This window comes from Rhinolophus sinicus, chromosome 9, assembly GCF_057876585.1.
Source record: "Rhinolophus sinicus isolate RSI-liver-muscle chromosome 9, RSI-T2T, whole genome shotgun sequence".
Lineage (NCBI taxonomy): Eukaryota > Metazoa > Chordata > Mammalia > Chiroptera > Rhinolophidae > Rhinolophus > Rhinolophus sinicus.
This window is the reverse complement of record NC_142509.1, coordinates 36,109,520-36,136,423: the sequence shown is the minus strand read 5'-3', so window position 1 is coordinate 36,136,423 and position 26,904 is coordinate 36,109,520. Positions and strand designations below refer to the sequence as shown.

The following is a 26,904-nucleotide window of genomic DNA, read 5'->3' as shown; positions in this document are numbered from 1 at the left end:
GCCCCAGAGAAATGAGCAGCCCAGGCGCAGCCCCACGCTGGGAAATGGTGACAACAGTCAAAGTGCGTTTTATTGCCAGTCTGACTCCAACACAGAGACACTACAGTCAGAGCACATGAGCTGGGTCCCTCCAGACATGGCTGGTAGCAGACAGGCAGGTGTTCACCCAGCCAAGCCCCCGGGGGTCTCCAGGAATGCAGGGTGATCCAAACCCTCCTCCTGGGGCAGGCCAGGCCTCCACTGCCCTCTGCAGCACAAGGTGCCCTCGATCGGGCAGTTTCTGGGCTCTTTCTGGCTGAGCTGGAAATTACCCAGGGAAGGGGTGGGTGACGGCGGGCGACCAGAACTGGGGCAACAGGGCCGGGGCGGTCAGACAGGGAGGGGAAGGAAAAACAGGAAGCGGGCGGTCACCACAGATTTCAGTGGAAACAGACTCCAGGAGCGGAGGCAGCACCTGTGCCCAGCAGGCGACAGGTTCTGGGCTGCAGTGTCTGCCCCACTCTGCAGCAGCGCCCGGCCCGCCTCTCCCCAGACAAGGACCATGTCCTCAGTGCTCCCATCACTGGTGCCTTAGAGCGAGGCCCAAGGAGAAAGGGGCAGACCCTAGCCCACCCTCGAGAGCATCTGGCTTTGCCTGAGCCCACGCCAGCTCCGTCTCCATGGACTCTGCCCCAGAAGACCACACCCTCAGGGGTCGTGTCCCCAACAGCCAGCACACAGTTCCTGTTCCTCTCACCTCAGACCCTGAGTCCAAAACACAGGGGAGACCTGCCCAAACAGCACCCACGGCCCCGCTTCCCAGTGTGCCGAATACAAACTCACAAAGAAAAGCTCTAACTCAGAGTATTACAAATGTTCCTTGTATTTCCGGAATTGTGGCTCCTTGTATTTCCGCTGGGTCCCCTGGTGCTCTCAGAAGTTCCTGCCACAGATACTCACGTCCAGGAAAACTGTCCCCATCAGCCCAGATCCCGTGGGCTTAGCAAGGACGGGCCTCGGGCACACTGATCCAGGCCATGGGGCAGGGGCCTGGGCACCTGGTGTGGGGACTGTGTCCCTCGAAGCCTCCCCATCAAGTCAGCACAGCCACACGAGGTCCAGGTCTGCCCCCAAGCCACACGCTGGACCCCTCCGGAGCCTAGGAGTTCAGGAGTTGAGGCGGGCAGACGCCATCCTTTTTGTCCAGCTGCAGGAGTGAATGGTGAAGGGCTCAGTGGACATGGCCAGGAGTGCATGGCACAGGCCAGGCCCCCTGTAGCCCCCCCTCCTCAGCCACCTGCATCTTCCCTCTGAGCGAGCCAAGCACTGTGTTGCTGGGGCATCGTTTATGCTCCTGCTCGTCAGTGTTTGCTGACCTCCCCAAGGCCCTGTGTCCCCCAGACCTGGAAGCAGAGGCGGGGACAGCGCTCCCAGAGCCCCTCCCTGTCCTCGTGCTGATGCCTGGCACCTGGGGGTCCCACCTGCTGGTCCTGCCTGGGGGCCACGCTGGGCTTCTGGGCCAGAGGCGGCTTCTTGGACGTCCGGCTCTGGGAGACCACGCTGGGCTGGACGGGCTCCTCCTGGGCGGGCGTCCCCACCACCCCGGCCAACACGTAGTGCTGCTTCCGCAGCTCCCCCAGCCGCACGCGCTCCGCCTCCAGGGTCTTCTCCAGCTCCAGGACTCGCACCTGCAGCCCCGCACACCACTCAGCAGGCGCCATGGCCTCTCCCCAGGGAGCCCTCCGCCCTCTCGGCGCACAGCCCTAGGAGAGGGCCAGGCACCTAGGAAGGGGGCGGCTGGGGGGGAACCTACCTGGGTCTCCATCTCCTGCTTCTTCAGCTTGATGAGGGACATGCCGGAGAAGTCCATGGTGTCTGTGGCCAGAGGGGGGTAAGTGTCTGGGCCGCCCCCGACCCCTGACCCCCGCCTCCAGGGGCCCCAGCACTCACCTCTGTCTTCGATCTGCTCCTGGCCCGACTTGGTGGAGGCCACCACGTTAGCGGCCATCTCGTTGACGGTGCGGGAACACTCCTGCAGGCGGCCCAGGTGGCGGCTGTGCCTGTCGGCCTTCACCTGGGGGACGGTGGGCACAGGTCCGGGTGAGCCCCCGGGATCACGCCCCACCCTGCCGTCACACACACACTCTCTGTCTCTCTCTCTCCAGCACACGGAGTTGAGGCGAGGCCAGGCCAAGCCAACCACGGGGCCTCACCTTGGAGGCCGCCACCAGCTGTGCTGTGCTGGCCGCGATCTCGTGGGAGCAGACGATGAGCTCTTCATACTTGCCCATGTGAAGCACCACTTTGTCAGCCGACTCCCTGGGGGCACAGCCGGGCAGGGCCTGGGTCTCCAACCCCACGGAGAGCCAGCTGGGTCACCCCCCCACTCCCTCCCCAGATCCTGAGCACCACACTCCCTGCTGCCCCCCCACCTGGGGCGACATACACCAGCTGTGTGGCTCCCCAGCCCACGGCTTTGGAGGCGGAGATGAGGCCCTCTGTCCACCGTGAGTTCTTAGCATAAAATTCCTGCTGCGTGGCTGCCCCCTAGTGGCGACAAGAGGGAAGAACAGAGCGGACCAGTCAATGACATCACAGCTGGCATGGATGCCTAGGGGGCCCTTCTCCACTCCCCCCAGCCACAAGGCTGCATCCCTGGTCCCTGGGGGGGCGGAGGGGGGGTTCCGCTGTGACTCCCAGGGACATGGTGAACTGGGGGCCTGTCATCACTGCGCACTTCAGGTGTCTCAAGCTCCAGGGGGGCCTGCGGTCAGCTTAAGCCACAGGGTGATGCGGTTTAGGGGGAGAGGGCCCGGAGTCATGCCCCCTTCAGGACTGTTCCTTGCTGGCTCAAGGGTGTGGCCGGGCTGCCTGGCAGGGAAGGACCCCACCTGGAGGCCTAGCTCACCCTGCCACTCTCCACGATCTCTTTCTGCAGGCTGGTGGACGTTGTCACCAGGAGCCGGATGGCCTGCCAAGACCAAGACACATGTATGTCACTCTTGGGGTGGCCCTCCCAGCTACAGAGCCCCCCCCTGGGGCCCCAGCTGGCCGCTCACCTTCATCAGGTCTGTACAGGAATTGAGGATCCTGTGGATGGAAGGAGGTGGGGGGAAAAGAGAAGGGTCTGCAGTGTGGCCTAGAAGCCACAGGGGGCGTCAGGGAGCAGGCCTGACCTCTGGCCTCCGCATGGACCTTGGGCCCTGACACCAGGTGCTCGGCAGTGTGAGCCCATAGGGCGCAGGGTAGCGGGCACAGCTTGCTCTCCGTCCTTTCTGGAGAGCTCAGCAGTCAGGTGGACAGACCCCCTGGATCTGGGAGACCGTGGGGAACCCACCTCGCCCTGGGACAGACGTGACTCACCTCTCGTTCACCTCCAGTTTCACACCAGAGCTGGCGTGGCGGGCCTGGTTCATCATATCCTGCACCAATGACAGAACTGTGAGCAGGCTGGGGGGGTGAGGGGGACACGTGGCGCTGGACCCAGCCCCAGGGATCACCCACTGAGCCGGGAGGGAGGGCTCAGCTCAGGGCGGGGACCCAGGGCCACCTCCGGCCCTGATCTGCACAGGTCGTCTGTCCTTTGCAGAGTCCGGTGCTGAGGTGGGTGCCACCTGTACTCAGCCTGCCCAGCCTCCAGGGCACTGGAGGGGACCCCGCACCCCAGCCTGTCCCTCACCTCGATCCTCCGCACAGCGTCCTCGATGGCTGCAGACGTGGCTGCCATCTCCTTGTCCACCATGGCCCCAAGCTCCTCCTGACGCACATCCAGGCTCTTGGGCTTCAGCTCCTGGAGGAGAAGGGCATCCAGGGGTCAGACACTGCACCTTCAACCCCCAACAACCCCACTGGGAACCTGGCAAAGAGGCTGGGGCAGCAGGGCTCTGGGAACTGGGGGTGGGTGCTCTGCCCCCCCACTGCCCACAGCTGGCCCCCAACAGAGCCCGGCCCACTCAGTGCCACGGCTGTCCACCTCACCTGGCCCAGCTGCAGCAGGTCCTGCAGAGGGGGCCGTGTCAGGCCAGGCTGGGCCTTCTGCAGGGCCTCTGGGTCCTGCAGCTTCCGCACCAGCTCCAGTGCCCGGGCCCCACACTCCCGACAGGCATCGTTCAGGCCTGCGGGGAGAGAGCTGTGAGGGCAGCCGAAACCCAAGAACCCTGGATGAAGCCCCACCATGGGTCCCAGCCCAGGGTTTGATGCCAGGGCCTGTCTGCAGGCCCCCACCTTTCCCTGGTCCACCATGGGGACACATGTGACACAAGCCCGGGGCCCACTTACGGTCAGCAGGGTCAGTGGGGGCCAGGTGAGAGGTGGCACTGCCGTTGATGATGGCGTCCGCAGCCAGGTAGGAGAACTGGGTCAGGGATGCCACCAGGGCAGAAGCATCTGTGGGCAGGAGAGCAACGAGACCCTGACGCTAGGAGCGATTTCCAGCAGGTACCTTAGAGCAGGTGCCCTTCCCTCTGCCCAGCAAGCCCGGCAGGCACCCACACCCAAGTTCATGGCTGAGGACAGGAGGGCTAAGAGGGGAGAAGTTACTAGGCCAAGTTCACGAAGCTAGAAAGCAGCAGAGAGGGAACCAAACCCAGGTCTGTGATCCCAGCCTATAGGGCAGGGCTCCCAGGTGGGCATGGGTAGGGGGTGAGCACCTGCTCAGCTTCCTGAAGAGGTACCTGTTGTGGGAAACCTCCCCGAAGGCAGGAGGCAGCCATGGCCAGTGGAACCAGCACCCAACCACCGGTGGCCTCTACCTGTTCAGTGCTGGCCCCCTGCACTCACCTGACCTGCAAGTCAGGTACTGAGCGTGGCCCTTCTCCAAGGCACTCACAGAGTCCAGGGCCGCCTGGGCTCTGCTCACCAGGTAGTCTGCAAGCACAGAGAGGAGGGGTGAGGAGGGGGAGGAGGGGGAGGGGGGAAGAAGAGTAGGAGGTGGGGGAGGGGAACAGAGGGGGGAGGGGTGGAGATGGCGTTCTCAGGGTGGGGTGAGTCCCACCCTGCAAGGCAGGGCAGGAAAGGAAGGGACCTGAGCATCCCTGCCTGCCCGCCTGCCCGCCGGCAGCCCCACCTGGAGAGCTGGTGCAGCGCAGGTGCAGGGGGTCATCCAGCTTGCCCACAGCGTCCTGCAGGATGCGCTCAGCCTCGGCAGCAGTGCTCCGGACCACCGCAAACTGCTCGTCCAGGAGCCTCTGCTGCAGCCCCTGCTCCTGAGACTCCTGGTGGGAGGGGACGAGGCAGCTTAGAGACCAGCCCTGGGTCAGCCCCTCAGGCAGCTGGTCAAGACCCAGCCGAGACCTTCCCTGGGGAGGGTGTCAAAGGAGAGGCCCCGCTCCATCCACCCCCAGTGATTGGAGCCCCCTCAAGAGTGAGGCAGACAGATGAGTAGAAAAAGAAACAACCCAATTAAAATAAAAAGGAGGCAAAGGATCTGAACACACATTTCTTGCCATATATACACAAATGGCAAGACACACATGAAAAGTCGCTCAACATCTTTAGCCATCAGGGAAATGCACATGGAAACCACAATGAGGCACCAGTGCAACCAGCAGGAGGGCTAAACCGGCAGACAGACAGTAACAAGTGTGGAGGAGGGTACAGGGAGGCTGGAACCCGCCGACATTCTCAGTGGGAATGGAAAACGGTGCAGCCGCTTTGGAAAGCACTGTGGCAGCTCCTCAAAAAGTTAAACAGAGTTACCACAGGACCCAGAGATCCCACTCGTAATTATATATCCAAGAGAAATGGAAGTATGTCCACGGTATATGGAAATGTTCACAGCAGCATTATCGATAACACAGTGGAACCAACGCAAATGTCCATCACCTGGTGAAGGGATGGGCATTACGTGGCACGTCCACTCAGAGGACTGTCACTGGCCACGAGGAGGCATGGAATCCTGGGACCCGGATGAGCCCTGACAACATGTGCTGAGGGAAAAAGCAGCCAGCCACGCCTTACAGTTCCATTTCTGTGCAATGTCCACAACAGGCACAGCCAGAGACAGGAGGAGAGGTGGCCAGGGGCTGGGGTGCTGGAGGGAGATGCGGATTAACTGCTTATTGGGCAGGGGGCTTCTCTTTGGAGTGGTGAATGGTCTGGAAACACAAGAGGGATGCACAGCCCTGTGGACACACTAAGATCCACGGGCTTGTGCACTCTGAACAGGTGGGCTGTATCGCGCCAGGTGCCACGCAGGGCTGGGGAGGCCACTACCTTGTCCGCCAGCCGCCCCTGCAGCTCGTCTCTCTCCCGGGAGCGGAGCTGCTGCTCCTGGCTCAGCGCCGCCTCCTTCTCCTGCACCAGGCCCTGGGCGGCCTGCAGGTCGGCCTCCCGCTGCCGCACGGTGCTGCTCAGCGCGTCCCTCTCTGCACTCAGGGAGTTCAGCTGTGAGCGCAGCTCTGAGCCGCTCTGTGAACACCTGGGCATGAGTATGGTGTCCAGAGCCCGCCCGCCCCTCGCCCCCCAATTTACAGACCATTCCTTAGGGTCCTAGCTTCATCACCCCCACTCCTGAGACTGAGCTGCCCATTTCCTGTGTGTCCCCTGGGTGCTGGGTCAGAGCAGCACCCCAGGACCACCGAGGGCCCCTTGGAACCAACTCAGTAGCATCTAGGCGTGGCTCGGTGCTTGGGAAAGGGGACCCTAACTTGTCCCGCCCGACGCCAGGCCACCCCGGCCAGCAGCCCACACCTGCTCCGTGCGGCTCAGGGCCTCCTGCACGCGCACCAGCTCTCCGGCCTTGGTCTCCAGCTCCCTCCTGAGCTTCTCCAGCTGGTCACTCTGCTCCTCCAGCTGGGACAGGATGGAGAACGTGTCACAAGGACAGTGTGTCATGGGGACAGGGGCTCGGGGGACCAGAGCTGTGGCTGTGCACACAAGGGACGCACCTTCATCTCAGACTCCCGCTTCACCTGCTCCATCTGGAAAGCCAGCTGCTCCTTTACCCGCATCACCTCCTCCTGGCTCTGCTGCTTTGCCGTCAGCTGCTTGGCTGTGTCTGCGTTCTGCAGACAGGCAGGGACGCTCAGGCTCTGCCACCGTCGGGGGCAGGCTCCTCCCCCCAGCGCGGCCTCACAGGGCTGCGCCCTACCTTCCTGAGCAGCTCGGCATGTGTGGCCACGAGCTTGCTGTGCTGCTCCTTCAGCTTGGTGTAGCGCGCCTCTGTGGCAGTGGCCTTCTCTGCGGGAGAGGGGAGGCTGTGACCCCAAGTACGGCAGAGCCCCCCCACTCACCCACCAGGACCAGGCCCCCCACCAGTGGGCCCAGCCACAGCCACGGCCACGCACTCTCAGCCTCCTCACGCAGGCCCTGGTTCCGCTCGCCCTCCTGCTGGGCGGCCCGCAGCTGGGCCAGCTCGTAGCGGAGCTGCTCACTGTCCACAAGCGCCTTCTGCTTCTGCTTCCGCTGCTCCTCCAGCTCGGCCTCCAGCGTGTTCACCTGGCCCTTCAGCTGCGCGATGTACCGCTGGGCCTGTGATGGCAGAAAGGACGTGGACGTGGACGTAGACGGGCCTGCGTGCGGGTGGGTGGGTGAGGCTGCACAGCCCCGGGCCCGCCCTCTGCCCGCGTCTCCACCCGCAGCCCCTCACCTCCAGCTTGATCTTCTCCAGCTCAGCACGGAGCGTCTCCACCTCTCTCTTTAAGGTCTCAATCTGCAGATCCCTGGGGACAGAGGCCAGGCAGCATTTTCTGAGGCCCACCCCATCCTGGTGTTCAAGTTCAGTCAAACAGCGACATCAGAAGACCCAGCACAGGAACTGGTAGTCTCATCAGCGGCCCCCCAGGACCTGGGTGTCTCAAGTTTGTGTCCCCCACCCGTGGCCTTTCCTGACCGCACTCCGTGAAGGCCGTTTCCAACTCCCACACCTTACCTGTCGTCCTTCACGGAGCCATTGGGGGGTCCAAATGTCTGCTCAAAGAGGTCGGCCACCACCTGTCACAGCAAAGCACAGTGACTCCCATCCTCCTGGCAAGGGGAGGCCGAGAACGGAGGGAGGCCAGCCACCCCCAAACCCCATGCAGAAAGGGGCGCCGCTCACCACCGGCTCTGGGGCGGGGGGTCCTGTGCTGATCTCTATGAGGTTCTCGGGCTCCTCGTCCTCGGGGGTCTCGTCAGGGATCACCACCACCGGCTTAATGTGCTCGGCCAGTGCCGAGGCCCGCAGGAAGTTGGGAGGTCCCTGCAGGGGGCCATGGGTGGAAGCTGCTCAGCACCCCGCCCCCAGGAGCCTCCCCTCTGCCATCCCCAGAGCCCACATGGGGCCCGGCCAGGCACCCGGGGTCCTCAAAGGGCTCGGAGCCCAGAGTGGGCAACAGGGCTGCGGCCCAGCGAGCAGACAGGCACCTCGGGCAGTCGGGGTATCTGGATAAGCCGTTTGAAGTAGAGCATGTCCGAGGCTCTGCGGAAGAAGTTCCTGAGGCTGCGGGGACAGGGGGGGTGTCAGAGGGGAGGGCAGCCCCAGCCCACTGGCCGTGCCGCCACCCTGCCCGGCCAGTACCTGTGAAACTGCTCGTGGAACCGGTCCCTGTGGCCTTGTAGGGTGTCCGCCGGGAGACCTGGGGGTGGCACAGGTTTAACAGACTTCCTCTCTGCTCACTGCTCTGTGGCTACGAAGACTTCACATTCCCGCCCTCCCGCACCCCCTCCCTGTTCCTCCACATTCTAGAAACTGTCACAGACTAGAGAGATCACACACATCCAGCTGGGTCCCCACTGTGGGGGGTTCTGAGTGAGGGAAGGAACAGTGAGTGGGAAGGGTGGTCCCACGACCACGGCAAACCCACTGGGGCCCGGCTTTGGGGCACACTGTGAAGTCACTTTAGACTCGAGTTCGCCCTGGACTAATCATAATTCACTAGCTCGTATGCCCTAGGCTAGCGGTTCTCAAAGTGGCGCCTGGGGACGAGACCCTTTCTGAACACGACAGGGACGGTATGTGTCTTTTCACGCTGGTCCCTGCCACGCGCATGACGTGAGACACTGCACTGGACCAAATGCAGGGACAGAAAGGGACCCTTCCCCAAGGCCAGGCCTTCAAAGGACGGCAAACGTGGAAAGCTGTGCCACTCTGCTCACTAAGCTTTTGTTCTGGAAAACAGTGACTTTTCATAACGAGTGTGTTATTTATGTTAATGGACAGTGGGCTTATCATTGCTACTTTTAGTTCATCTCTCGAGTTTCCTTTCGGATACAGTACACGCTGGTCGATAGAAGCCTCACAAACACAGCTCTGTGGGGCTTTGACGGGTCTCAGGCGGCCCGTGGAGGGCGGCCGGGTACTCACAGGAGTGCAGCTTGAACATGAGCTTGACCGTGTAGTGATAGAGGTGGCTGCAGTCCTGGATGACCTGGATGAGGGGGGCCAGGCGGCACTGGCCAGAGGACATCTGGGACACGGCGATGGCTGTGTTGAGCTGCCGGAAAACTGCACCAAAGGGAGACGGGAGGAGGAATGTGAGCATGGGGAGCCAGAGACACGGGCTCCAAGCACAGAGCCGACTCTGCTGACAGCCTGAATGGCAGCGCGGTGTGAACAGAAGCCTAGTGCAGGCCGAAGTCGCATAGCATTGCACAGCAGCCCTGGGAGGGGGCGTTGGCAGATGGGGCGACAGCCTGGGCAGCCTGCTGTACCACTCCCAGCCAGGCGGTGGCGCTCTACTCCAGGTCCCTGGACACCATCGCGCTCCAAGCTCCTAGCACGGGAGCCCCGCGAGCTGTGGCTGCCCCTGGCCCAGGCCCAGTGCTCTCCGGAACCAGGGTGACAACAAGGTCTGGCAAACAAAATCCAGCTCTGCTTGGCCAGGGCTTGCCAAGAACCTGTACACGGTGGGCCCGGGGACAGGTAGCTGCACAACAGGGTCCAGAGAGTCAGGACTCAACTCTGCAGGCCCAAGTGACCCCAAATCCTCACTTGCACCCGGGGCCAATCGCCCCTCCCTGCTCCTAACAAGCCTTTCATCAGATGGACCACATAGAAAGGAAAGGGACAAAGGAGGCTGCCTCCCACGCCGGCCTCCTCTGGGCAGAGAGGACGAGCAGGCGGTCCACCAGGACTGGAGAGCCGCCAGGGCGCCCACATGGAAACAGACGCCAGGACACTGTCCCAGAATGGCGGGCCCCAAGCTCTGGGTCCTCTCACCTTGCCTGGGATCTCCATGGTAACATGAGAATGCCCGGGAGGGAAGAGAGGCGAGGAGAGGAAAGAGCTCAGGGCTGCCCCTCACCTTTTTAAAACTTAACTTCTGAATTACCTGTCGGGTCAAGTACATTTCCCGTATAAAAGAGGAAGACACACGTGAAGCTCTAGTCTGGGTCTTTTCAAGCAGTAGCCACTTCTCCACTGAGGGGCTCAGGACGTTCCCCGTGTTTGGCTCTTACACACCGAGAGGCGAGGAACAACCACTCGGCAGGGAGACGCTGGCACAGGGGACTGCCACTGGGCCCCTGCTTTGTGCGTCATTAAGGTATCAGTGTCGCCAGGGCTGGGGCACCCACTGGTGGGCTTTCTCCACCTTCCCTTGTGGGGCCCCCTGCCCTGTGCACACTTGGACCACACCCCGGCTGAGAGCAGCACAGGGGACCATAGACTCGGCTCCCGCCTGGCACATCTCTGCCAGGACACAGGCTGGCAGCCACGCCCCTGGGCACCTGCTGCCACTCCCTGGCTGGGTGCTGGGCAGGTCTTCCCAAGCTGCCCAGTGGGCGGCCCAGCCTCAGAGTGCAGACCCAAGAATGCCAGGAGGCTGCCCAGAACCACCTCTAACTCCTGATTTTCCCTTAAAAAGGCATTTCCTCCTCACTCCCATGAAAAGTGTGAGTCACCCGTAAGTTATTCTGAAGCTATCACCCAAAATAATCACCTCTGTAGCCCTGGGAGGGGGAGCCCTGGGATTTCCTGTCCAATGGCTGCCGGCCGCCAGGCTGGGCAGTCCAGCATGATTCAGAGGCCTTTTACGGGCAAGATGACCCAAACTAACTCTCCCAGGTGGGAGTCTCGGTCAGAACCTGAAGAGGCCGTTCCTGGTGGCCCAGCCACCCCCTGCCTTTCCTGCCTTTGGGACAGGAGGCGTGATTTGGTGGAAGGAACAGCAGAGACCATACGCGCCAGGGGCCTGGCATGGTCTCCACCATGCTTTGGGGGGTACCTGGAGGTCCATGCTGGGACGTGGACCCCACGGGCCAGTTACATTCAAGAACGTACGTTAGTTAGTCCAGCGGAAGAGGCAGCAGGCCCCTCACCGGGCCCCGCGCCCCTCCTGGGAGGCTCACCTGACTCGGAGAGCTTCAGCTCGCTGTCCATATAATCGAACATCTCCACGGTGAGCTGGAAGCTGCAGCGGGAAGGGAGGGGGAAGGCTGAGCAGGGGTGGGGTGGGCACACCCCTGCGAGGCCGCCCCCCCCCCCCCAGGTGAGAGGCGGGAACATGGTTCATCTGCACATCTTTGCACGGGACAACAGTCCTGCCGCCAAAAATGCCTGATTCCAAACAAACCCAACCCCTTTAACTTGAGCCTCATGTCCTGGCCACATGACCTGCGCCCCAGAAGCCACTGCACATGGCCAGCGAGGTGTGGAAGCCTTTAGGAGCAAACAGGGAGACTAAGGGAGGAGAGGGTGCCAGGCCACTCCACCGTCCTGGGGGACTCACATGTTGTTGACGTCAGTCCCAGCTGCCTTCTCCAACACCTCGTCTGTCACCTCTAGGCCCGCAGGAAACTGGGGGTGCTGCAAAGAGGACACTCCCCCTCAACTGCAGCCCATGTTGGCTCTGGTCCAAAACCAGTTCTAGCTTTTGCGGGAGGGGAAGCCCCCAGCCTGTGGAGCCTCCATCTGCCCTGGGTGCCAACTGAGGGGGCGCTGCGAGTGATGGGAGACCGAGGAGGACAGGACAACCAGCCATGGTGGAGAGGCTGCCTGGAGCCGAGGGCAAGGCCAAGACCAGCTCTGGCATCTGCTGGAAATGCCTCAGGGTGCGCTGACTCTCAGGACGTCCTGGCAGTTCGTGTTTCCCCTGGGGTCAAGGTCGGGCAGGGCAGAACCCACGACCCTCCCAAGAAATCTACCTTGAGGTGGAAGGAGATCTTGGTCAGCAAGAGTTTGGTGTAAACATTCACCAGTTGTCCGTACCGGTCGTGCAAATGCCCCTGCGGAGGAAGGAGGGGTCAGGGTCCGCTGCCCTGCGAACGTGCCTGAGAATCCCATAGGACCTGGCACGCTTGCTGCAGGGCAGACCAGGAAGCTGAGGTGGGAAGACACAAGGTCACAAGCTGAGTGTCATTCCTTCACCCACCTACCCAATCATTTATTTATTCAAAAAACATTGCTCAACCCGCCAGAGGCAGCTGCCTCTTCCTTCCTGAGGGCCTCCACCAATCTGCAGCTCTCTCTCTCGCTCTCTCTCTCTTTAATCTTACTCCTTGTCAGCCAAAGAAACTCTTGTGACAAGAGAGCTCTTCGTCCAGGGCAACAGGCCAGTTCTGGATTGGGATACTTTATTAAAATGCTGGCGGCAGTCGTGTGTACACATCCTCCCAGCTGCCTCCTCTGCCACCTCCAAACACCACGTCCCCTGTGGCCATGCCAGCTGGGCCTGAATCTGCAAATGACATCCTGGGTGCTGTTTTCCTTATTTCGGGGGCATCCGTACAACACAGCAGCTCTGGGTCTCGTGCCGCCCCAGCTCCCAGAGGCCCCAGCAGGGCTCCCAGAGGACAAATAAGGCCAGAGGCCCACTTTCCCCCCAGGGGCCGCCCCTAATTCCTAAGGGTGTGGGAGTGGATCTAGAATACAAGGTCCTGGGCTCTGAGACGTCATCGTGGATGAGAATTTTCTGGGGAGCTTGCTGAAAACACACAGTTCCAACCCCAAGATTCCACAGCCGGTCTGGGAAGCCAGCAGTCGGCACCCTCATACAGGCTCTCATGGCCACTGAGACGCCCAGACTTCGGTATCACCACATTTCCCAGCTCACGGGGACTAACAGGCTGGGATTTCTGGAGCTGGAGGGCCTTCTAGTTAAGTGTTTGGAACTTCCTGTACCAGGCTTTATAAAGCAAGGCCTGCAGCTCCATTTATAACACTCATCGCCCCCCAAGGCCCCCCCAAATAGCATCCCTCTAACTTCTGCTGAGAGAACAAAGGAGAACAACGCCCATTGCAGGGAGCTGCCATGGCTCAGTCCCGAGTGCTGGGGGCCTCGCATGCCCAGAGTGGCTGGACTCTGGACAGTTCTATCTGTGAGGGACAGCGGCCACCACGCTTCCTCCCCACACCTACCCAGAGGTCGCCAATCTCCCGGATGTTGCTCCGATACCGCTGGCAGTCATGCAGCACCTGCGGGGAGGGGGAAGATGACAGGAGGGGCTCCAACACCGTTACTCCCGTGCAAGCTGGAGGGCAGGGAGGGGGAGGGGGAGGGGCGGCAGGCAAGGTGGGCCAGCCTGGAGCTAAGGGAGACGGACAGACAGTCTCTCCTTTCAAAGGGACGCTGCTCTTCCCCACGGGGGTGCCAGCCTGCCTGGGCGGCAGCAGATGGAGGACCCAGGCTCCCCAGGGCTCCTGCTGCTCTGGGAAGCACAATGTGACTGGGACCGGAGGCCTGCCCCTCTCAGGACCAGCAGACAACAGCCACTCACGTTGGGGTGCCCATCTCGAAGGACCTTGTGGAGAACGTGGCAGAACTTCCAGCTGAGGATGGAGCTGCTGGGAAGGGGCAGACCGATGGCATAGGACCAGAAGGTGAAGGCCCCCTTTTCGTGGTGAGTGCCCAGAATGATGCCTACCAGGGTCAAGGCCAAGTGCAGAAAGCAGAGACTTCAGCATGGGGAAGGTCGGGGGGCACTCAGTGACTGCAGAACTCACAAGGAAAGCCGACCCCTCACCCCATGGCCTCTGTGGGCCCTCCCTCCACATCTGCCACAATTCCCCCAGAGCTTTGGTTTTCAGCCAAGGACAAGGTCATTGCCCTCAAACTCAACTGGGCCCAATAGCCTATGACAATAGATGGTGAAGGCCTGGCTGGCCTAGGGCCACCAGAGGACAGGCTTCGCTGGGCCTCCCGTCTTGGGGAGGGTGGACCTCACAGAGCTCCCGGGGTCATCTGCAGCACCAGGCTGCCCCCCACCAAACGCATGGTCAGAGACTGTGCCCAGCAGGCCCACGTCCTCCCCACACCCTCCCGGCCTCCCCCGGGGACCCAGAGGGACAAAGGGCCCGCCAGGGGCAGGGAAGGATACGCCGGGCATGCTTCTCCTTCACGGGGGCCTCCTGGGTGTTGATGGCTTTGCTGATGCTGATGGCCTGAAAGGGGACAGAGGAGGCCGAGTTCAGAAACCCACCCGGAAGTCTCCCTCCGGAGAGACCACCCCAGTGGGGAAAAGGACGACACAGACAGGACTGAGTCTTCCTGCTGGTGAAAGGTGGGTGTAGACATGACGGGCTGCAGACGTTCTGTCAACCTAAGCAAACCAAACCTCTGAACACTCCCACTGACGTGTGCAGCTGATACCCAGTGCCACAAAGCCACCGGGTGCTTTCGGGGATCTGGGAGTTAGGGAGGAAAGGTGGCTTGTGGCTGCAGGAGACCACCTCTGGTCTGCAACCTGCCTGGGCCCCAGGGAAGGGGCCAGTCAGGGCACCACGTGGCGTCCTCTGTCCTGTCTCTCCTCTGGGAGAAGCTGCCTTGACCTGAGCCCTCAGACACGTGTCACCCCACCGTAGCGTGGGAGGGCCCAGAGAATGACACAAGCTGACAAGGCCCACACAGCCACTACCCAGAAAACCAGGATAAACCCAGGTCCTGTTGCCTGCCATGCAGGCTGCCTCTCTCCCGGGCGGGGGCAAGTCCTGACTCAGTTCCCACCCTCACCAGCACAGATGGCAAGCGTGGCCCTGCTGGGGTGGCAGGGTGGGGGGTTTCGCTCAGCACACCTGCTGCTGCCACTTGGGCCCTGAGCAAGCAGTGATCTCCTCCCTGACGAAGGGCCTCCCACGACCACCCGCTTGAGTCCTGTTTCGTCTGTTAGCTCAATGCCTCCTCTTCAGAGAAGGTTTCCTGGATATGACTTCTCCCTCACCAAAGGTTCAAGCAGTTACTGTCATCCCCTGCCGCCCTCACCCAGGAACTACCTTGGGCCCTGGGTTTACTTGTGGATGTTTTATTTCTCCACCTGGAGGCAGGTCTCATAAGCCTCTGTCCACCCAGCATTGAGCTGGGGACATCAGTGGTTATGGACTGAGAGGAGCTGCCGGGGGCCCTGACAAATGCAGACACCTCTCCACGCCAGCTGATAGTCCCAGGTCCCCACAATTCCTTAGCTGGGGCCCACACTGCCCTGCCCCCCAGGCTGGCCGAGGAGCTGCACACTCACCCTGAGCCCCAGGTCACCACTCTGTCAACAGGAAGCATAGCCCCAGTGGTCTCTGCAGGAGTGGGGAGGGGACAGCAAAGAGGGAGCCCAGGGGGCAGTGCTGGCACTTTCTTTTCACAGCAGCGGCCACTGTGCTCCCCACCTCTGGCATCTGAACAACAGTAAATGCCCCTGCCCAGCCTGGAAGTGACTTCCCTCATTTACGGCCACCCACTTGGCCTGCTCAGAGATTTCCTCTGTAAGAAAAGCTGCCCCATGGGAGCGAAGGCAGCCTTTCTGATCAGACCAGCAGACCTAGGAGCTGGAGGGCCGGGGGCTGGGCTGGGGCAGCTTCTGGACCCACCCCAGCAAGGCAGACTGACCTCCTTTCACACAGTGGCCATTGTGGCCCTATTCATGGGGGTGTGGGCAGTGCTGGGGCTGCGGCCACCCACATTGGGCCCCTCGCAGGCCGCTCTCCGGCATCAAGGGTGGGTAGGGAGCAGCTCCTGCTCATGGTGCCGGAACCGGGGTCCTGAGAGGAACGCACACAGGCTCTGGCTTCTGATTCTCAAAGCCTCAGTGAGCCACACACAGAGGCTCCCTTGGCCATCTGCTTGTTTGCCAGTCCTCCAGCACTGCCTCCCCAAGGCCTCAGCGCCTGCCTTCGTTTAGCACACATCACTAAGCAGCCACTGAGAGAAGCTGTTCCCCAACTCTGACTGCTCGCGCCCCATGTGAGACTCGCACCCCACCCAGGCAGAACTGTGTCTCTGATAGTGGCAATGATGACAGACACCCAGCTTACTCTGGGCCAGGCACAGGCAACATGCATCCTGGCAACAACCCTAGGACGTGGTCATGGGCCCATTTTCCTGATGGGAAAACTGAGGCACAGAGAGGTTAGGTATCTTATCGGTACAACTAACAAGGGCAAAGGCAGGTCTGGCTGACTCCACACTCTGTGTCCTTAATGATTCTGCTATTCGGCTCGCCAGGTGCCTCTTCTCTGGGCAGGTGCAGAGCTGAGAAGAGGGCCTCTGTGGGAGTGCAGGGCTGGGGGCAGTGCCTCCCCTAGCAGCAAGCAGCTGCCAGCTCATAAGCCAGGAGTGTCCTGTCTCTGGGGGTGTGTAACCCCATCCCCCAGCTGCCCTGACACCTGAGCTGGCTCTTCTGACGACTGCCACCTGGTCCAGAAGATTCCAGGCAAGAGCAGAACTGAAGCTACACGTGCAGAGCAGGCTGCCGAGGGGGAGGCTGAGGACCAAAGATGTAACTGCAGTCAGAGCAGTGCTTTCTTCTCACCACTTCCCAAGCAGACCCCAAGAAGGGCTGCATGTGAGCTCCTCAACCTCCTGGAGGCCTCCCCCTGGCCCTGGAGGGGAGGGGAGGGGAAGATTGCCCCCGCCCCCCCATCCCTTTCGGGCCTCTGCTCACCTTGTCACCTTCCTGAGACCACCCTACTTAAATCTCCCTGATTTATGCTCCGCCGAGTACTCAGCACCGCCTGACACCGATGTTTTCCCTCTTTGTCTCCTATCCGTCTCTCCCCACCCTAATGTCAGCACCCTTTGCCTATCTGCCTGCTGCTGTACCCCCTGCCCCTAACAGTGCCTGGCACACAGAAGAGCTGCAAAAGCCTGGCGCTCTGTCAGGTCCCCCCACCCCCACTCCCCGCCGCCGGCGCTGGCTGCTGGCTGCTGGCTGCAGGAACAGGGTCCCTCCCAGCGGGAACACGGCCCCGTTGTGTGCAGGGGCAGATGTGCGGGTCGGGAAGCTCCCGAGGAGGCACAGTGCTCGCACAGAGGGAGTCTGTGGACACCTCACAGGGCCTCGCTTTTCCTACCAGCAGCAGCAGCCGAGCCCCATCCCAGGAGGGGACAGGGAGCCCAGGGACGCCCATCGCCCCCCCCAGCCTGTCCCGCTGGACGTTCCTGTGCGTGGGCCACAGAGGTGGGGAGAGCATCGGGCTTCTCCTAGCGCCGGACTCTATGCTGGGAGATTCTCACAGCTCAGCGTCTGGGGTTGGCAGACTCGAGGCCGCTCTGTCAGTAACACTTGGTTCTGTCTACACTGCACGGCACCCTCATGCCAGCCTGAGCGTGACTATGGGCAAGCTGAAGGGTAACGGGGAGCCCAGGACCATCGTGTGGGTTCCCTTGGGACTGCCTGCCGGAAGAACAAACCCTGCCTTCCTTCTGCCCTGGCAAAGCCACGCAGCCAGAGCCACCCCAGCGGCTGACTAACAGCACACGTACCCCTCCTGGCTGGCGGGATCAAGGGCCATGGACAGAAGCTGATGGAAGGATTGACCAGCCCCCATGTCAGGAAGGAAAACCCAGCGCTGGAGAGAAGGGTCCTGGGTGGGAGGGAGAACAGGTGGCAACTGCCCTGGGGATTTGTCTGTTTCTCTGAGTCCCAGGGAAAAAGGGGAGCAGCTCCCACTCCACCTTTGAGCGGTGGGGGCAGAGGGGCAGGGAACGGCTCTCCCCACTTCTGAACACAGGCAGGAACGCAGGACAACAGCAGTAATGGTGGGTCAGGGGGCTTTGGGGAGGGAGCTGGAGGGTCTGCAAAGACAGCAGAGGGCGGGCCGAGGCGTGTTTTCTGGGGCACACTGCTCCTTCCTGCTGGAAAAATCCCACAAATCCCACTCAGAAGCACCTGGGGGCTGCCTGGCCTGGAAGCTCCAAGAGTCTACATCTTGCTCCATCCAATGCCCTATGGTGAGGGGCCTGACCTTCTGAAGGGCAGAGGTGGGGACAACGCTGGGGTGGCCACAGGCCAAGGAATGGGAGGCTCCCGCACGCCCTGGAGACACAGTCCGAGGGGCCAGCACCTCCCAGCTTGTCAGAGGTGTGTTTCACACCACAGGTCCCGATAGCCTAATAATAAAGCGATTTTTATCAGCTCAGCCATGTGCCAGGCACAGTATTATCTCATTTAATGTCCTAAGTAACCCTGGAAGCAGGCAGGTAAGGAAATAGGAGGAAATCGAGGCTTAAGGAAGTTGATCACATGCCCAAGGTTATCACAAGGAAATGTGGACCCAGAACTCATGCCCTTTACATGGACGGACTGACTTGACCCTCACACAATCCTCCCCCAGCAGTTCTGACCAGGAGACTGCAGCGCCAGCCCCCTGGCTCTGGTGACTGCCCTCTCAGTCCCCACGTGGTCCAGGCTGCCACTCTGGGAGGGGTGCAGAGGCAGCACTGCGCCCACACTGCCCTCCTCCTTTGTCCCACCGCAGGAGCCCAGCTCCCAGGATCCACTACGCTGCCAAGGGGCCGGCCTGACTCAGGAGGCAGAGTCTGGATGGGATTCGTTCAAACCACAGGTGACAACAGCATGAGTGGTGCCGTGCGGCTCCACTCCTGTGGGCCAGGGCATCGGACCCTGGCCTCCACCTCGGCTCCCTCCCAGGGCGGCTTCTGTCCTGCGGCCAGGGCGGGGACATCCCAGAAGGCCTCTTACAAGGGCCCCATTGGGCCTGAGAGAGCCCGAGCCGGCAGGACACAACTGCCCCTGCTTCCAGGAACAATCTCGTCCTTGTTTGTCTAATAAAAGCCCTATCTGGTGCCGGCAGAGGCCCCAGAAGTCAGCCTGAGGAGATAATCCCAGGACCAGGCTGGACAGAGCCGCCAGTGCCATCCATCCCTGGACAGGCCACTTGCAGGGACACACCAGGGAGCACCTTGGTAGGTGCTAGTTCAGGCGACAGCCGGGCCAGGGCTAGAGCCACAGCACTGATTCCCCTTGAGAGGGGTGGCCTAGTGTGCACCAGAGACGGAAGCAGGGACTCGGGCTATGGGCCATGCCGGCAAAACAAGAGGACCAGGCAGGACACCCCGCTCAGCAGCTGCTCACAGCAACCCGGTCCTGGGCAAAGGGGGCTGCAGGAAGGTGGGGAGAAGGGCAAGAGGAGGGGACAGTCACGAAGGATGGAGCAAGAACGTAAGCATCTCCTGGGGTCACATCTCCTCAGCCCATCGTGAACCAACACTGCTGTGGAAACCCACAGCCCTCGGCAGGGGGTCAGAGGTGGGTGACCAGAGCCTGCAGCCCCGACCGTTCTGTGGGATCTGACATCCCCGAGTCCATGGGGCGCTACCCACAGCAGGGGGTACACAGACTCGGGAGGCCCCTTCCCCAGGGGCCTACGCGCCTGGCAGCTCACGTGTCCGGGGACACACATAGGTCTCCTCACCCAGTTCCACCAGTGCTGGCTGCAGCTCCCCAGCCCTCAGAACCCGGTCCTGTCGCTGGGGAGCCCGTCCGGGAAGCGGAAATAAAAAATCCTCGGTCTTTCAGGCTGTAAGCGCACTCACAGCTTACCGAAAACATCGCGTGTGTTCTAGCCCCACGTACCTCCCTTCTGGTCCTCCAACGGGGCAAGCCAGGTCCCCCCTCCAGGCCAGCCTGCGCCTGTCCTGTCCCCCAGCTGAAACGCCCCCTCCTGCAGGGTCTCCCCACCCACCCGACCCAAAGCAGCGCCGTCCCCACACGGACGGCACCCTCATGTTGATGTTTATTATCTGAAACCATCCTGTTTACCATTTATTCCGCCTCTGCCTCAACCCCTGAACAGACGCACACGGCACAAGGACTCCTGCTGCTTGCTCCCTGCTGTAACCCCAGCACCCAAACCCTGTCCCTGGCCATCAATAAATCTTCATCGGTTGAATGAAAGCGTGAACACTTAAAAGAACAAAAGCTCTTTCAAATATAAGTGGCTGGTTAAATTCAAGACGGTGAGTATCTCCTTCCCCAGCTAATAATTTAACCACTAGAGTTAAATACTAAAGGCAACTATAAAACAATTTCTACTTTAAAAATCAACCCTGAGATGAGTCAGACTCAAGCCTCCTTGTCCTGTTATCGTGACGCTTAACAGCGGCACTCGGTGCGGACAAAAACGTCCTTCAAAGAGCCGGGCACGGGGAACGGCAGAGAAGTGGGTTAGTCTGCCTTGGCGTTTCCAGAGTTGTTTGAAGGGCAAACAGATCTCATTCAAATGCTTTTGCCACCTCAAAGGCCACCGATGAAAGCAAACACAGGATTTCTGGAGCTGAGGAGGCGGCCAGGATGTGGTCCCATGCAAAGCGGAGAGGCACGCTGGGCCTGAGGTCTGCAGCTCGGTGACCTCAGCAGCCAGGAAGGCCAAGGAGCGATGATGGTCCTAGGTTTCAACCGCCATTTCTCTGCCTTCATGTCCCCAGCTCCTGCTCTGTCCCAGTCTCTCATTACTTCCACCATTCAGGAAAGGGGGGGCAAGGGGAGAGGGCGAGCTGGGGCCGCCTGCCCTCCTGGAGAAAGGACTGGCGTGCGTCAGGAAGGTTCCTCCCAGGGACCAATGCCACCTCTCCCCCAGCTCTGCAGGTGACACATGAGGAGGAGGAGGACACACCCAAAGTCCCAACTCCAGCATGGACAGGAAGCCAGACTGGGCGGTTCTGTTCCCTGGTGACATCACTCCACAGACCTGTCTGTCCCACAAGCCAGGAGCCTGAGTCACTCCCTGGCAGGCGAACCTATTGCAGCTTAAGGATTGTGTTTGTCTCCACCAGAGAAGAAACAATCGCCTCCCCTTAGCTTTTCTCCCTGGGCTCACCCTTTCCCTGCAGTGGCTGCCGTGGCCCTTCAGGCCTCACCAAGCAGGGCACCGAAGAGGGAGACTTGCTGGAATCCACGCACAGCGTGTATCCCCTGAGCCATGTGCTCCTGGGTGCTGGGACACAAGGCGCCAACATGGATCTGCCTGAGAATCCTGGGGTTCAGGGGTAGTGCTTAGGGGTTCAGAGGGGAAGTGATGCAGTCCCTCCTCCCATGCCCAGCCTTACGTCTGCCTGTTGCCACAGCTCAGCTGCAGGCGAAAGGGGACAGGGAAGTGTAAGGTCGTGAGCACGGGAAGGCTCAGGCCTCCCAGACCAGGTGATATTTGAGTCCACCCTGAAATCAAGTGGACAAGGGGGAAGGGCCTGGCCGACAGCACAGCCCGGCTGGCGTCTCAGGTTAGCCGGCTGGGTTTCCCTGTCCCTCGGCCAAGCAGGCCTAGATTCGACTCCAGAGTTTCCACGCTGAGCCGCTGGAATCGAGTGCCCAGTCGGGTTTCATTCACAAACGGCTGGCCTGCCCGGTGGGGTGCTGGCCTGGGGCAAGGTCAGAAGGGCAGCCTTTCTGCCAAGGGAGTCGCAGGCTGGCCTCCCCAGCCTCCTGGGGCTTCCCCACGGAGTGCCTTCCAGCAGACAGGACAGTGTCCCTGCCAGCAGGGCTTGTGCGTTCCCCGGTTCCCGCTGACTGTCCAGCCAACTCCTGCTGCAGACGTGCTTCTCTTCCCAGCTGCCCCAGTTCCCGCTGTGCGTCTACAGCTGGCCAAGAGGGACACTGTTCCTTTCCGTCCCACCTGCCTTTCTGGGCACGACGGAGCAGCTGCCTCACAGCATTTACTCGGCACAGGCACTAGGGAGTCCTGTCAGTTATCATGTCCACTTGGCAGATGAGGAGACCGACGTCCAGTGCTGCTCGCAGCTGCTCTGCACACCTGTCCACCTGTCCACGTCCCACCTCCTTCTATGAAATGAAAACTCTTTGGAGGGCAGGAGAAAGATCTTTCTCAGACTGTAGCACACCCCAAGGCACCAGGCACAAGCCAACAGACACAGTAAATGGTGCTCATGAACGTGACACGGGACAAACGTGCATCAGAGGTGAGAAGGGGGAGGGGGAGGTCCAGCAGCTCCATCCACACCCCCATCTGGACCACGAGGTCCCGATACCTGGGGGCTGAGGAGGTTTCTGGCAGCCCCAGAGTCAGAAGTCAGCTGCCTGGCAAACGTCTATCTGACACGGCAGCTGACACAGGAAGGGTGCAGCTCACCACCCCTGACCCACCCCAGCTGGGGGACAGACCTCAGCAGGGAGGTAAGTATGACAACTTTGGTGCAGGGCCCTAGGGTGCTTGTGAGCCTGGCGTCCCCACTCCTTTGCACCAAGGAGCCTGGGCTTCTGTTCTCAGCCTCTCAAACCCGTCTGTCCCATGTGCGGGGCACCATACACGCACACGGGGCCTGGTGGGGAGAACACAGACCTGCCCTGCCCTCACAGGGCTTCCAGTCAGCCCCCATGACAGGGGTGGCACAGGGCCCGGGGGTTTTGGCTGACGGCCCCATGCTTTAGATTTCTTCCCCAACTCAGGAACTTTTCTTGTAAACATCTAAATGAGGCCCAGAAAGGGGTTAGTGACTTAGAGTGTTACAACACCACAGGGCAGCCTCAGGGGAGGGGACAATGGGCACACGTGGGAAGAGAAGTCAGGGCAGAGGGACCAGCACGTGCAAAACACGGGCTCCGGAAGAGCTTTCACACGAGTGTCACACCAGACACTCCAGTTCCCAAACACCGGTGCTGGGTCCTGTGCTCTGTCTTCAATACTGAGATTCCCAGCAATGAGATTCTAAAGAATGTCTGGCTGGGAAACAAAAAATAATTTGTTTCTGGGCTCCAATCTGAATCAAATCACTCCACATCGCGGGCACCTGGGCACTGACATTTTTTAAACCGCCCCCGCCCCAGGTGATTACCGCACTGTGCTGCCCCACAGGGAGCCGCCGGCCATGCAGCTAGGAGCCCCTGAAACCTGTGACCCCAAACTGACACGCGCTGTGTGTTCAAAGACACACAAGCACTTTGAAGACTTCGTAGGAAGGAAAGAATGTAAACTATCCCATTCATAATTTTGACAGGGGTTCCATGTTGAAATGGTTGCATTTTGGAGACACTGGGCTAAATAGGAGTAAAATGAATTTCACCTGCTTCTGTTTCCATCTTAATGTGGCTACCGGGAGATCTAAAGTCACACACGGGGTTCGTGTTCTGTGTCTACTGGACAACGCTCTTCTGCCCAACAGGAGCCGGGGCTGCCAGGTCCTGACTGTCAATGAGCCTTCATCTTTACAAGATTTCAGTTCCTCGCAGGCTGCAGAGGGGATCTCACTGGCCCATGAAATCTTTTTCCACAGTCTGCCCCCTCTGCAGTTCCTTCCCCACCAGAAGACCCATAAACACCCGGGTCAGAGCACCTGCACACTGGGCTTGGCTCACTGAAGTGTGGCCCCTGTCTCCCTCTGACCCAACAGGAACCTTGTGGGCTCTTATTTCTGTATCCTGCAGAGCAAATGTGCCCCAGAGAAGGAAAGCAGCTCACAGATAAGGAAAGAGACTGGACTTCAGCGTCCCCAAGACTCCTATCTGCTGAGCCCTCACCCAGGTCCCAAAGCGAGGGGGTGGGGAGTTCTCCTCTTTGGGGAAGGTCTGAAATAGTTCTCAAATTTTAAAGCTTTAGGGGGGTGGGAAGGGAAGGAAGAAAGAAGGACGGCTGACAATTTGCAGAGCACTACACCCCTGTTTCGCATTCTGTATGTATTGGTAACCTACTATTGCCATAACCAATCGCTATAAACTCTGTGGCTTAACGCAACACAAATTTATCGTCTCACAGTCTGCAGGTCAAAAGTCCGAAGTGGGTCTTCGGCAGCTAAAGTCAGGGTGTCAGCAGGGCTGCGTTTCTTTCTCGAGGCTCTGCAGGAGCATCCACTGCCTTGCCTTCTCCAGCTCCTAGAGGACGCCTGCGTTCCTCTGCTAGTGGCCGCTCCCTTCTTCCATCCTCAAAGCCAGCAAGGGAATCACTCTGACGCCTGTCCCGCTGCCGCCCTCTTCCACACTGAAAGACCCCGTGAATACACTGGGCCCAGCTGGCTAAAGACTGTCATTGCTATTTTCAAGTCAGCCAACTAGCATTTTCGTAGCAGTCACAGATTCCAAGAACTAGGACATCTTTGAGGGGCCGTTAGTCGGCCTGCCAGCCAGTCTCTATACCTTAAAACAGCCCGAGGAGGCAGATGGAATGATCTCCACTTTTGCAGACTAGGAAACAGATTCAGGAGGTAAGCAACTTGCCCAGGGACACTGGCTAGCCCTCAGGTCTACCTGCCTAGAGCGCCTTCCATGAGACCACACTCTCCTTTTAATGGTACAGGCAACGTGCAGGCTCGGAACACAGGTGTACTGTATTCTGTATTCAGAATACTACAGCTACAACAGAAAGCCAACAGTATTTTATCACCTCCACCTTGAAAAGGTGTTTTATCACAAGGACTAAAGCCCCGCGGAAGACTAGACCAGCTTTCTGGACACTCCCCCTAGGATTACACACACACTCACACACTCACTCACACCACACAACAACCACAAGTACCAGCTCCTCTCCCTGAGCCCTCCTCACTGACGTGGGAAGAGACCTCTGCAAAACAGGGTGTGTGGCCTGTCAACAAATCTAATATGTAAGCATTTTTCCTGCTCCTGACCCAGGAGCCCACGAGGAAAGGCGAGGCTGGTGGATGTGCTATTTGCTGTCCAGAGGGGACAGGAAGGCGACCTCAGCTCTCCAGGTCCTTTCCACCAATGGGGCCTGGCTGGCAGCTCACTAGGTATTTGTGGGAGCAATCTAATTAAATATTAACTATGCACAAAACCTTATTCCTACATCCCTGGGTAAGTCTCTCTGCAGACAAACAAACCCAGACACTGAACCCAAACTCCCATCTTTCCAGGAAAAACGGTCCTGGAACAAGTAAATGCTAAGAGATTGACCCATTAGGAAGTTATTCATTATAAGTAACCCTCTCAGCACCTGACAAAAACCCAACAAGCTAAAACAAAACAAAACACCTTGGTGTTTACCAAACCAACCACCACAATGTGTGGACCTAGATCAGAAATTCTTTCTCTTTGACATTAAAGAAGGTTGCCCTTGATTTATAATAACTCAAGAGTAACGTCAATAAACTTGGCCCTTTAAATTCCATCTTCTCTATGTAGCAATCAGAGTTCTTTGTACCTCCTCAAAAGCAAGGGGGGGGGGCGAGAAAAATCTAAAAATCAGTGAATGAATAAAGCTGACAACACGCAGATTCTCTCTGCCACTTAAATTTTCTCCTCATCCTTCGTTAAGTTCCTGGCACAATCAATTATGGATGAATGACTTTAAAATAAATGCCACATTTGTTTTATGATGGGCTATGTGGGTTGACAGTAGGCCAGATGACGACTGGGGGCGCAAGGGTAAGTTAATTTATTGCCAGGTTGATTCTATAACTTGGCTTCATAAAGCCCTGGTGTCCCAAGTTTTTATCATCATTTTCATTTTTAAACACAAGCACAAAGGTTGACGGTCCATCCCTGAGGTTTTATTTCAAAACCATAGCTGTTGTAGACTTTATGTGCTAACTTGTGGTGAAAGCCACCAGTCACTGCTGTCTGCAGGGAGAGGAACCTGCTAATGGCAGCCACAAATGTCACCATCCAGCCTCAGACAGCGGCGGGAGGGGTCGTTTTGACTTCCTTTATTTCGCAAGTACGATTTCTCGGCTATTTCGGTCACGGCTTACTTACTTGGGCAAATAAACACGTATGCTCTCCCCTCCCCGGAGCATAAGCACACCTCAGTGTTTGTAAAATAAAAAGGAACAGAAAACCAGAAGCACAGCAACGCCTGCATCTCGCGTTTTCAGGAGGAACACATGTCTAAATACACACCCGCGCCATTGTTTCATGTTTAAAATAACCTTCCCAGGATAGGCTATCCTCTGGAAGCGATGCGGGCGCGTGGGAAGTGCAGGAAGGGGGCCGAGGAAGTTTCTGTCTGTCAGGCGCCAGTATTTAATAAGGGGGTGTGAACCCATTTCTGTGTGGGCCAGCGCGCGGGCAAACAAGTCTGGCTACATAGGTGAAACTTTTCGCCCAGTTGGTAATGAGATATTGCGCGGCCCTGGACCACAGCTCAGGAGAAAAGGAAACGGGGTTTCCTTCAAGGAAATGCACTGCTTCCCTGTGGTGGGGGCATTTTTACAAGGCGTGGAAGAAGGGGACAGGAGCCGGTCTGCAGGAGCCGGGGAGGGGGCGCCCCCAGGGCAGAGAAACTCGGCCGGGCCGCGCCGGCGCGCGCACCTGGACCCCGCGCGCTCCTGGACCCCACCCGGCCCACTGCCGCATCTCGGCCTGCGGCAACTCTGACCCTCTCCCTCTGGGTCCCCGTGTCCTCGCTCCCCGGCCACCTACGTCCCCAGCCGCATCTCGGCCCGGGTCACCTCGGCCCCAGGCGCCCGCGCGCGCTTCCGGTTCACCTGCGCGCGGGGCGGCTCCGGCGCGGAGGCCGGGAAGCGAGGGGGCGGGGAGCGGCCCTGGCGCTCCGGATGCTGGTGCAGGCAGGGCCCTGAGACGCGTGTGCGAGGACAGGGGAGACGGCGCCGCCCGCCCGCCGCCACCGCCCCGCCGCCCCGCCGCTCGCCTGGGTCTTGTCGAACTGCTCGCGCTCGGCCTCCAGGCTGTGGCCCGGTCTGCGGCTCAGCACCCGCGCCGGCACGTTCTTGATGCTGTTCATCCTGCCGACGCCTGCGCTCCGGGGCCCGGCTCCGCGCGACTGAGCGCCTACGGGCCGGCCGCCCGAGCCTAGGCACCGCGAGGCCGCCGCGCCCCGCCCCGCCCGTCGCCCCGGCTCCCGGCCCCGCCCCGCCCGCG

The 26,904-nt window shown here is 60.0% G+C and overlaps 1 protein-coding gene across 2 annotated transcripts; it reads right to left on the bottom strand.

Moving 5' to 3' along the window:
- Nucleotides 1–52: 52 nt before the first annotated feature.
- HIP1R (huntingtin interacting protein 1 related) lies at nt 53–26,877 on the bottom strand. Of its 2 annotated transcripts, XM_074321679.2 has the most exons (32): nt 26,675–26,876; nt 14,215–14,278; nt 13,615–13,757; nt 13,256–13,312; nt 12,043–12,123; nt 11,628–11,704; nt 11,248–11,309; nt 9,263–9,403; nt 8,477–8,534; nt 8,323–8,398; nt 8,018–8,158; nt 7,850–7,911; nt 7,568–7,640; nt 7,266–7,449; nt 7,070–7,158; nt 6,867–6,983; nt 6,670–6,771; nt 6,193–6,387; nt 5,045–5,192; nt 4,759–4,845; nt 4,258–4,365; nt 3,958–4,094; nt 3,659–3,769; nt 3,343–3,401; nt 3,039–3,069; nt 2,888–2,950; nt 2,426–2,526; nt 2,193–2,298; nt 1,930–2,053; nt 1,793–1,854; nt 1,461–1,667; nt 53–1,186 (listed from the first exon to the last, which is right to left on the bottom strand). In XM_074321679.2, the coding sequence occupies exons 1-32, from the start codon at nt 26,765–26,767 to the stop codon at nt 1,139–1,141; spliced, it is 3,207 nt and encodes a 1,068-aa protein (XP_074177780.2). In that variant the 5' UTR covers nt 26,768–26,876; the 3' UTR covers nt 53–1,138. The 2 variants fall into 2 exon arrangements, 1 of the variants encoding a protein (XP_074177780.2); XR_012492737.2 differs by lacking the exons at nt 53–1,186; nt 1,461–1,667 and having other exon boundaries at nt 1,839–1,854; nt 2,412–2,526; nt 26,675–26,877.
- Between the last annotated feature and the right edge of the window lie 27 nt (nt 26,878–26,904).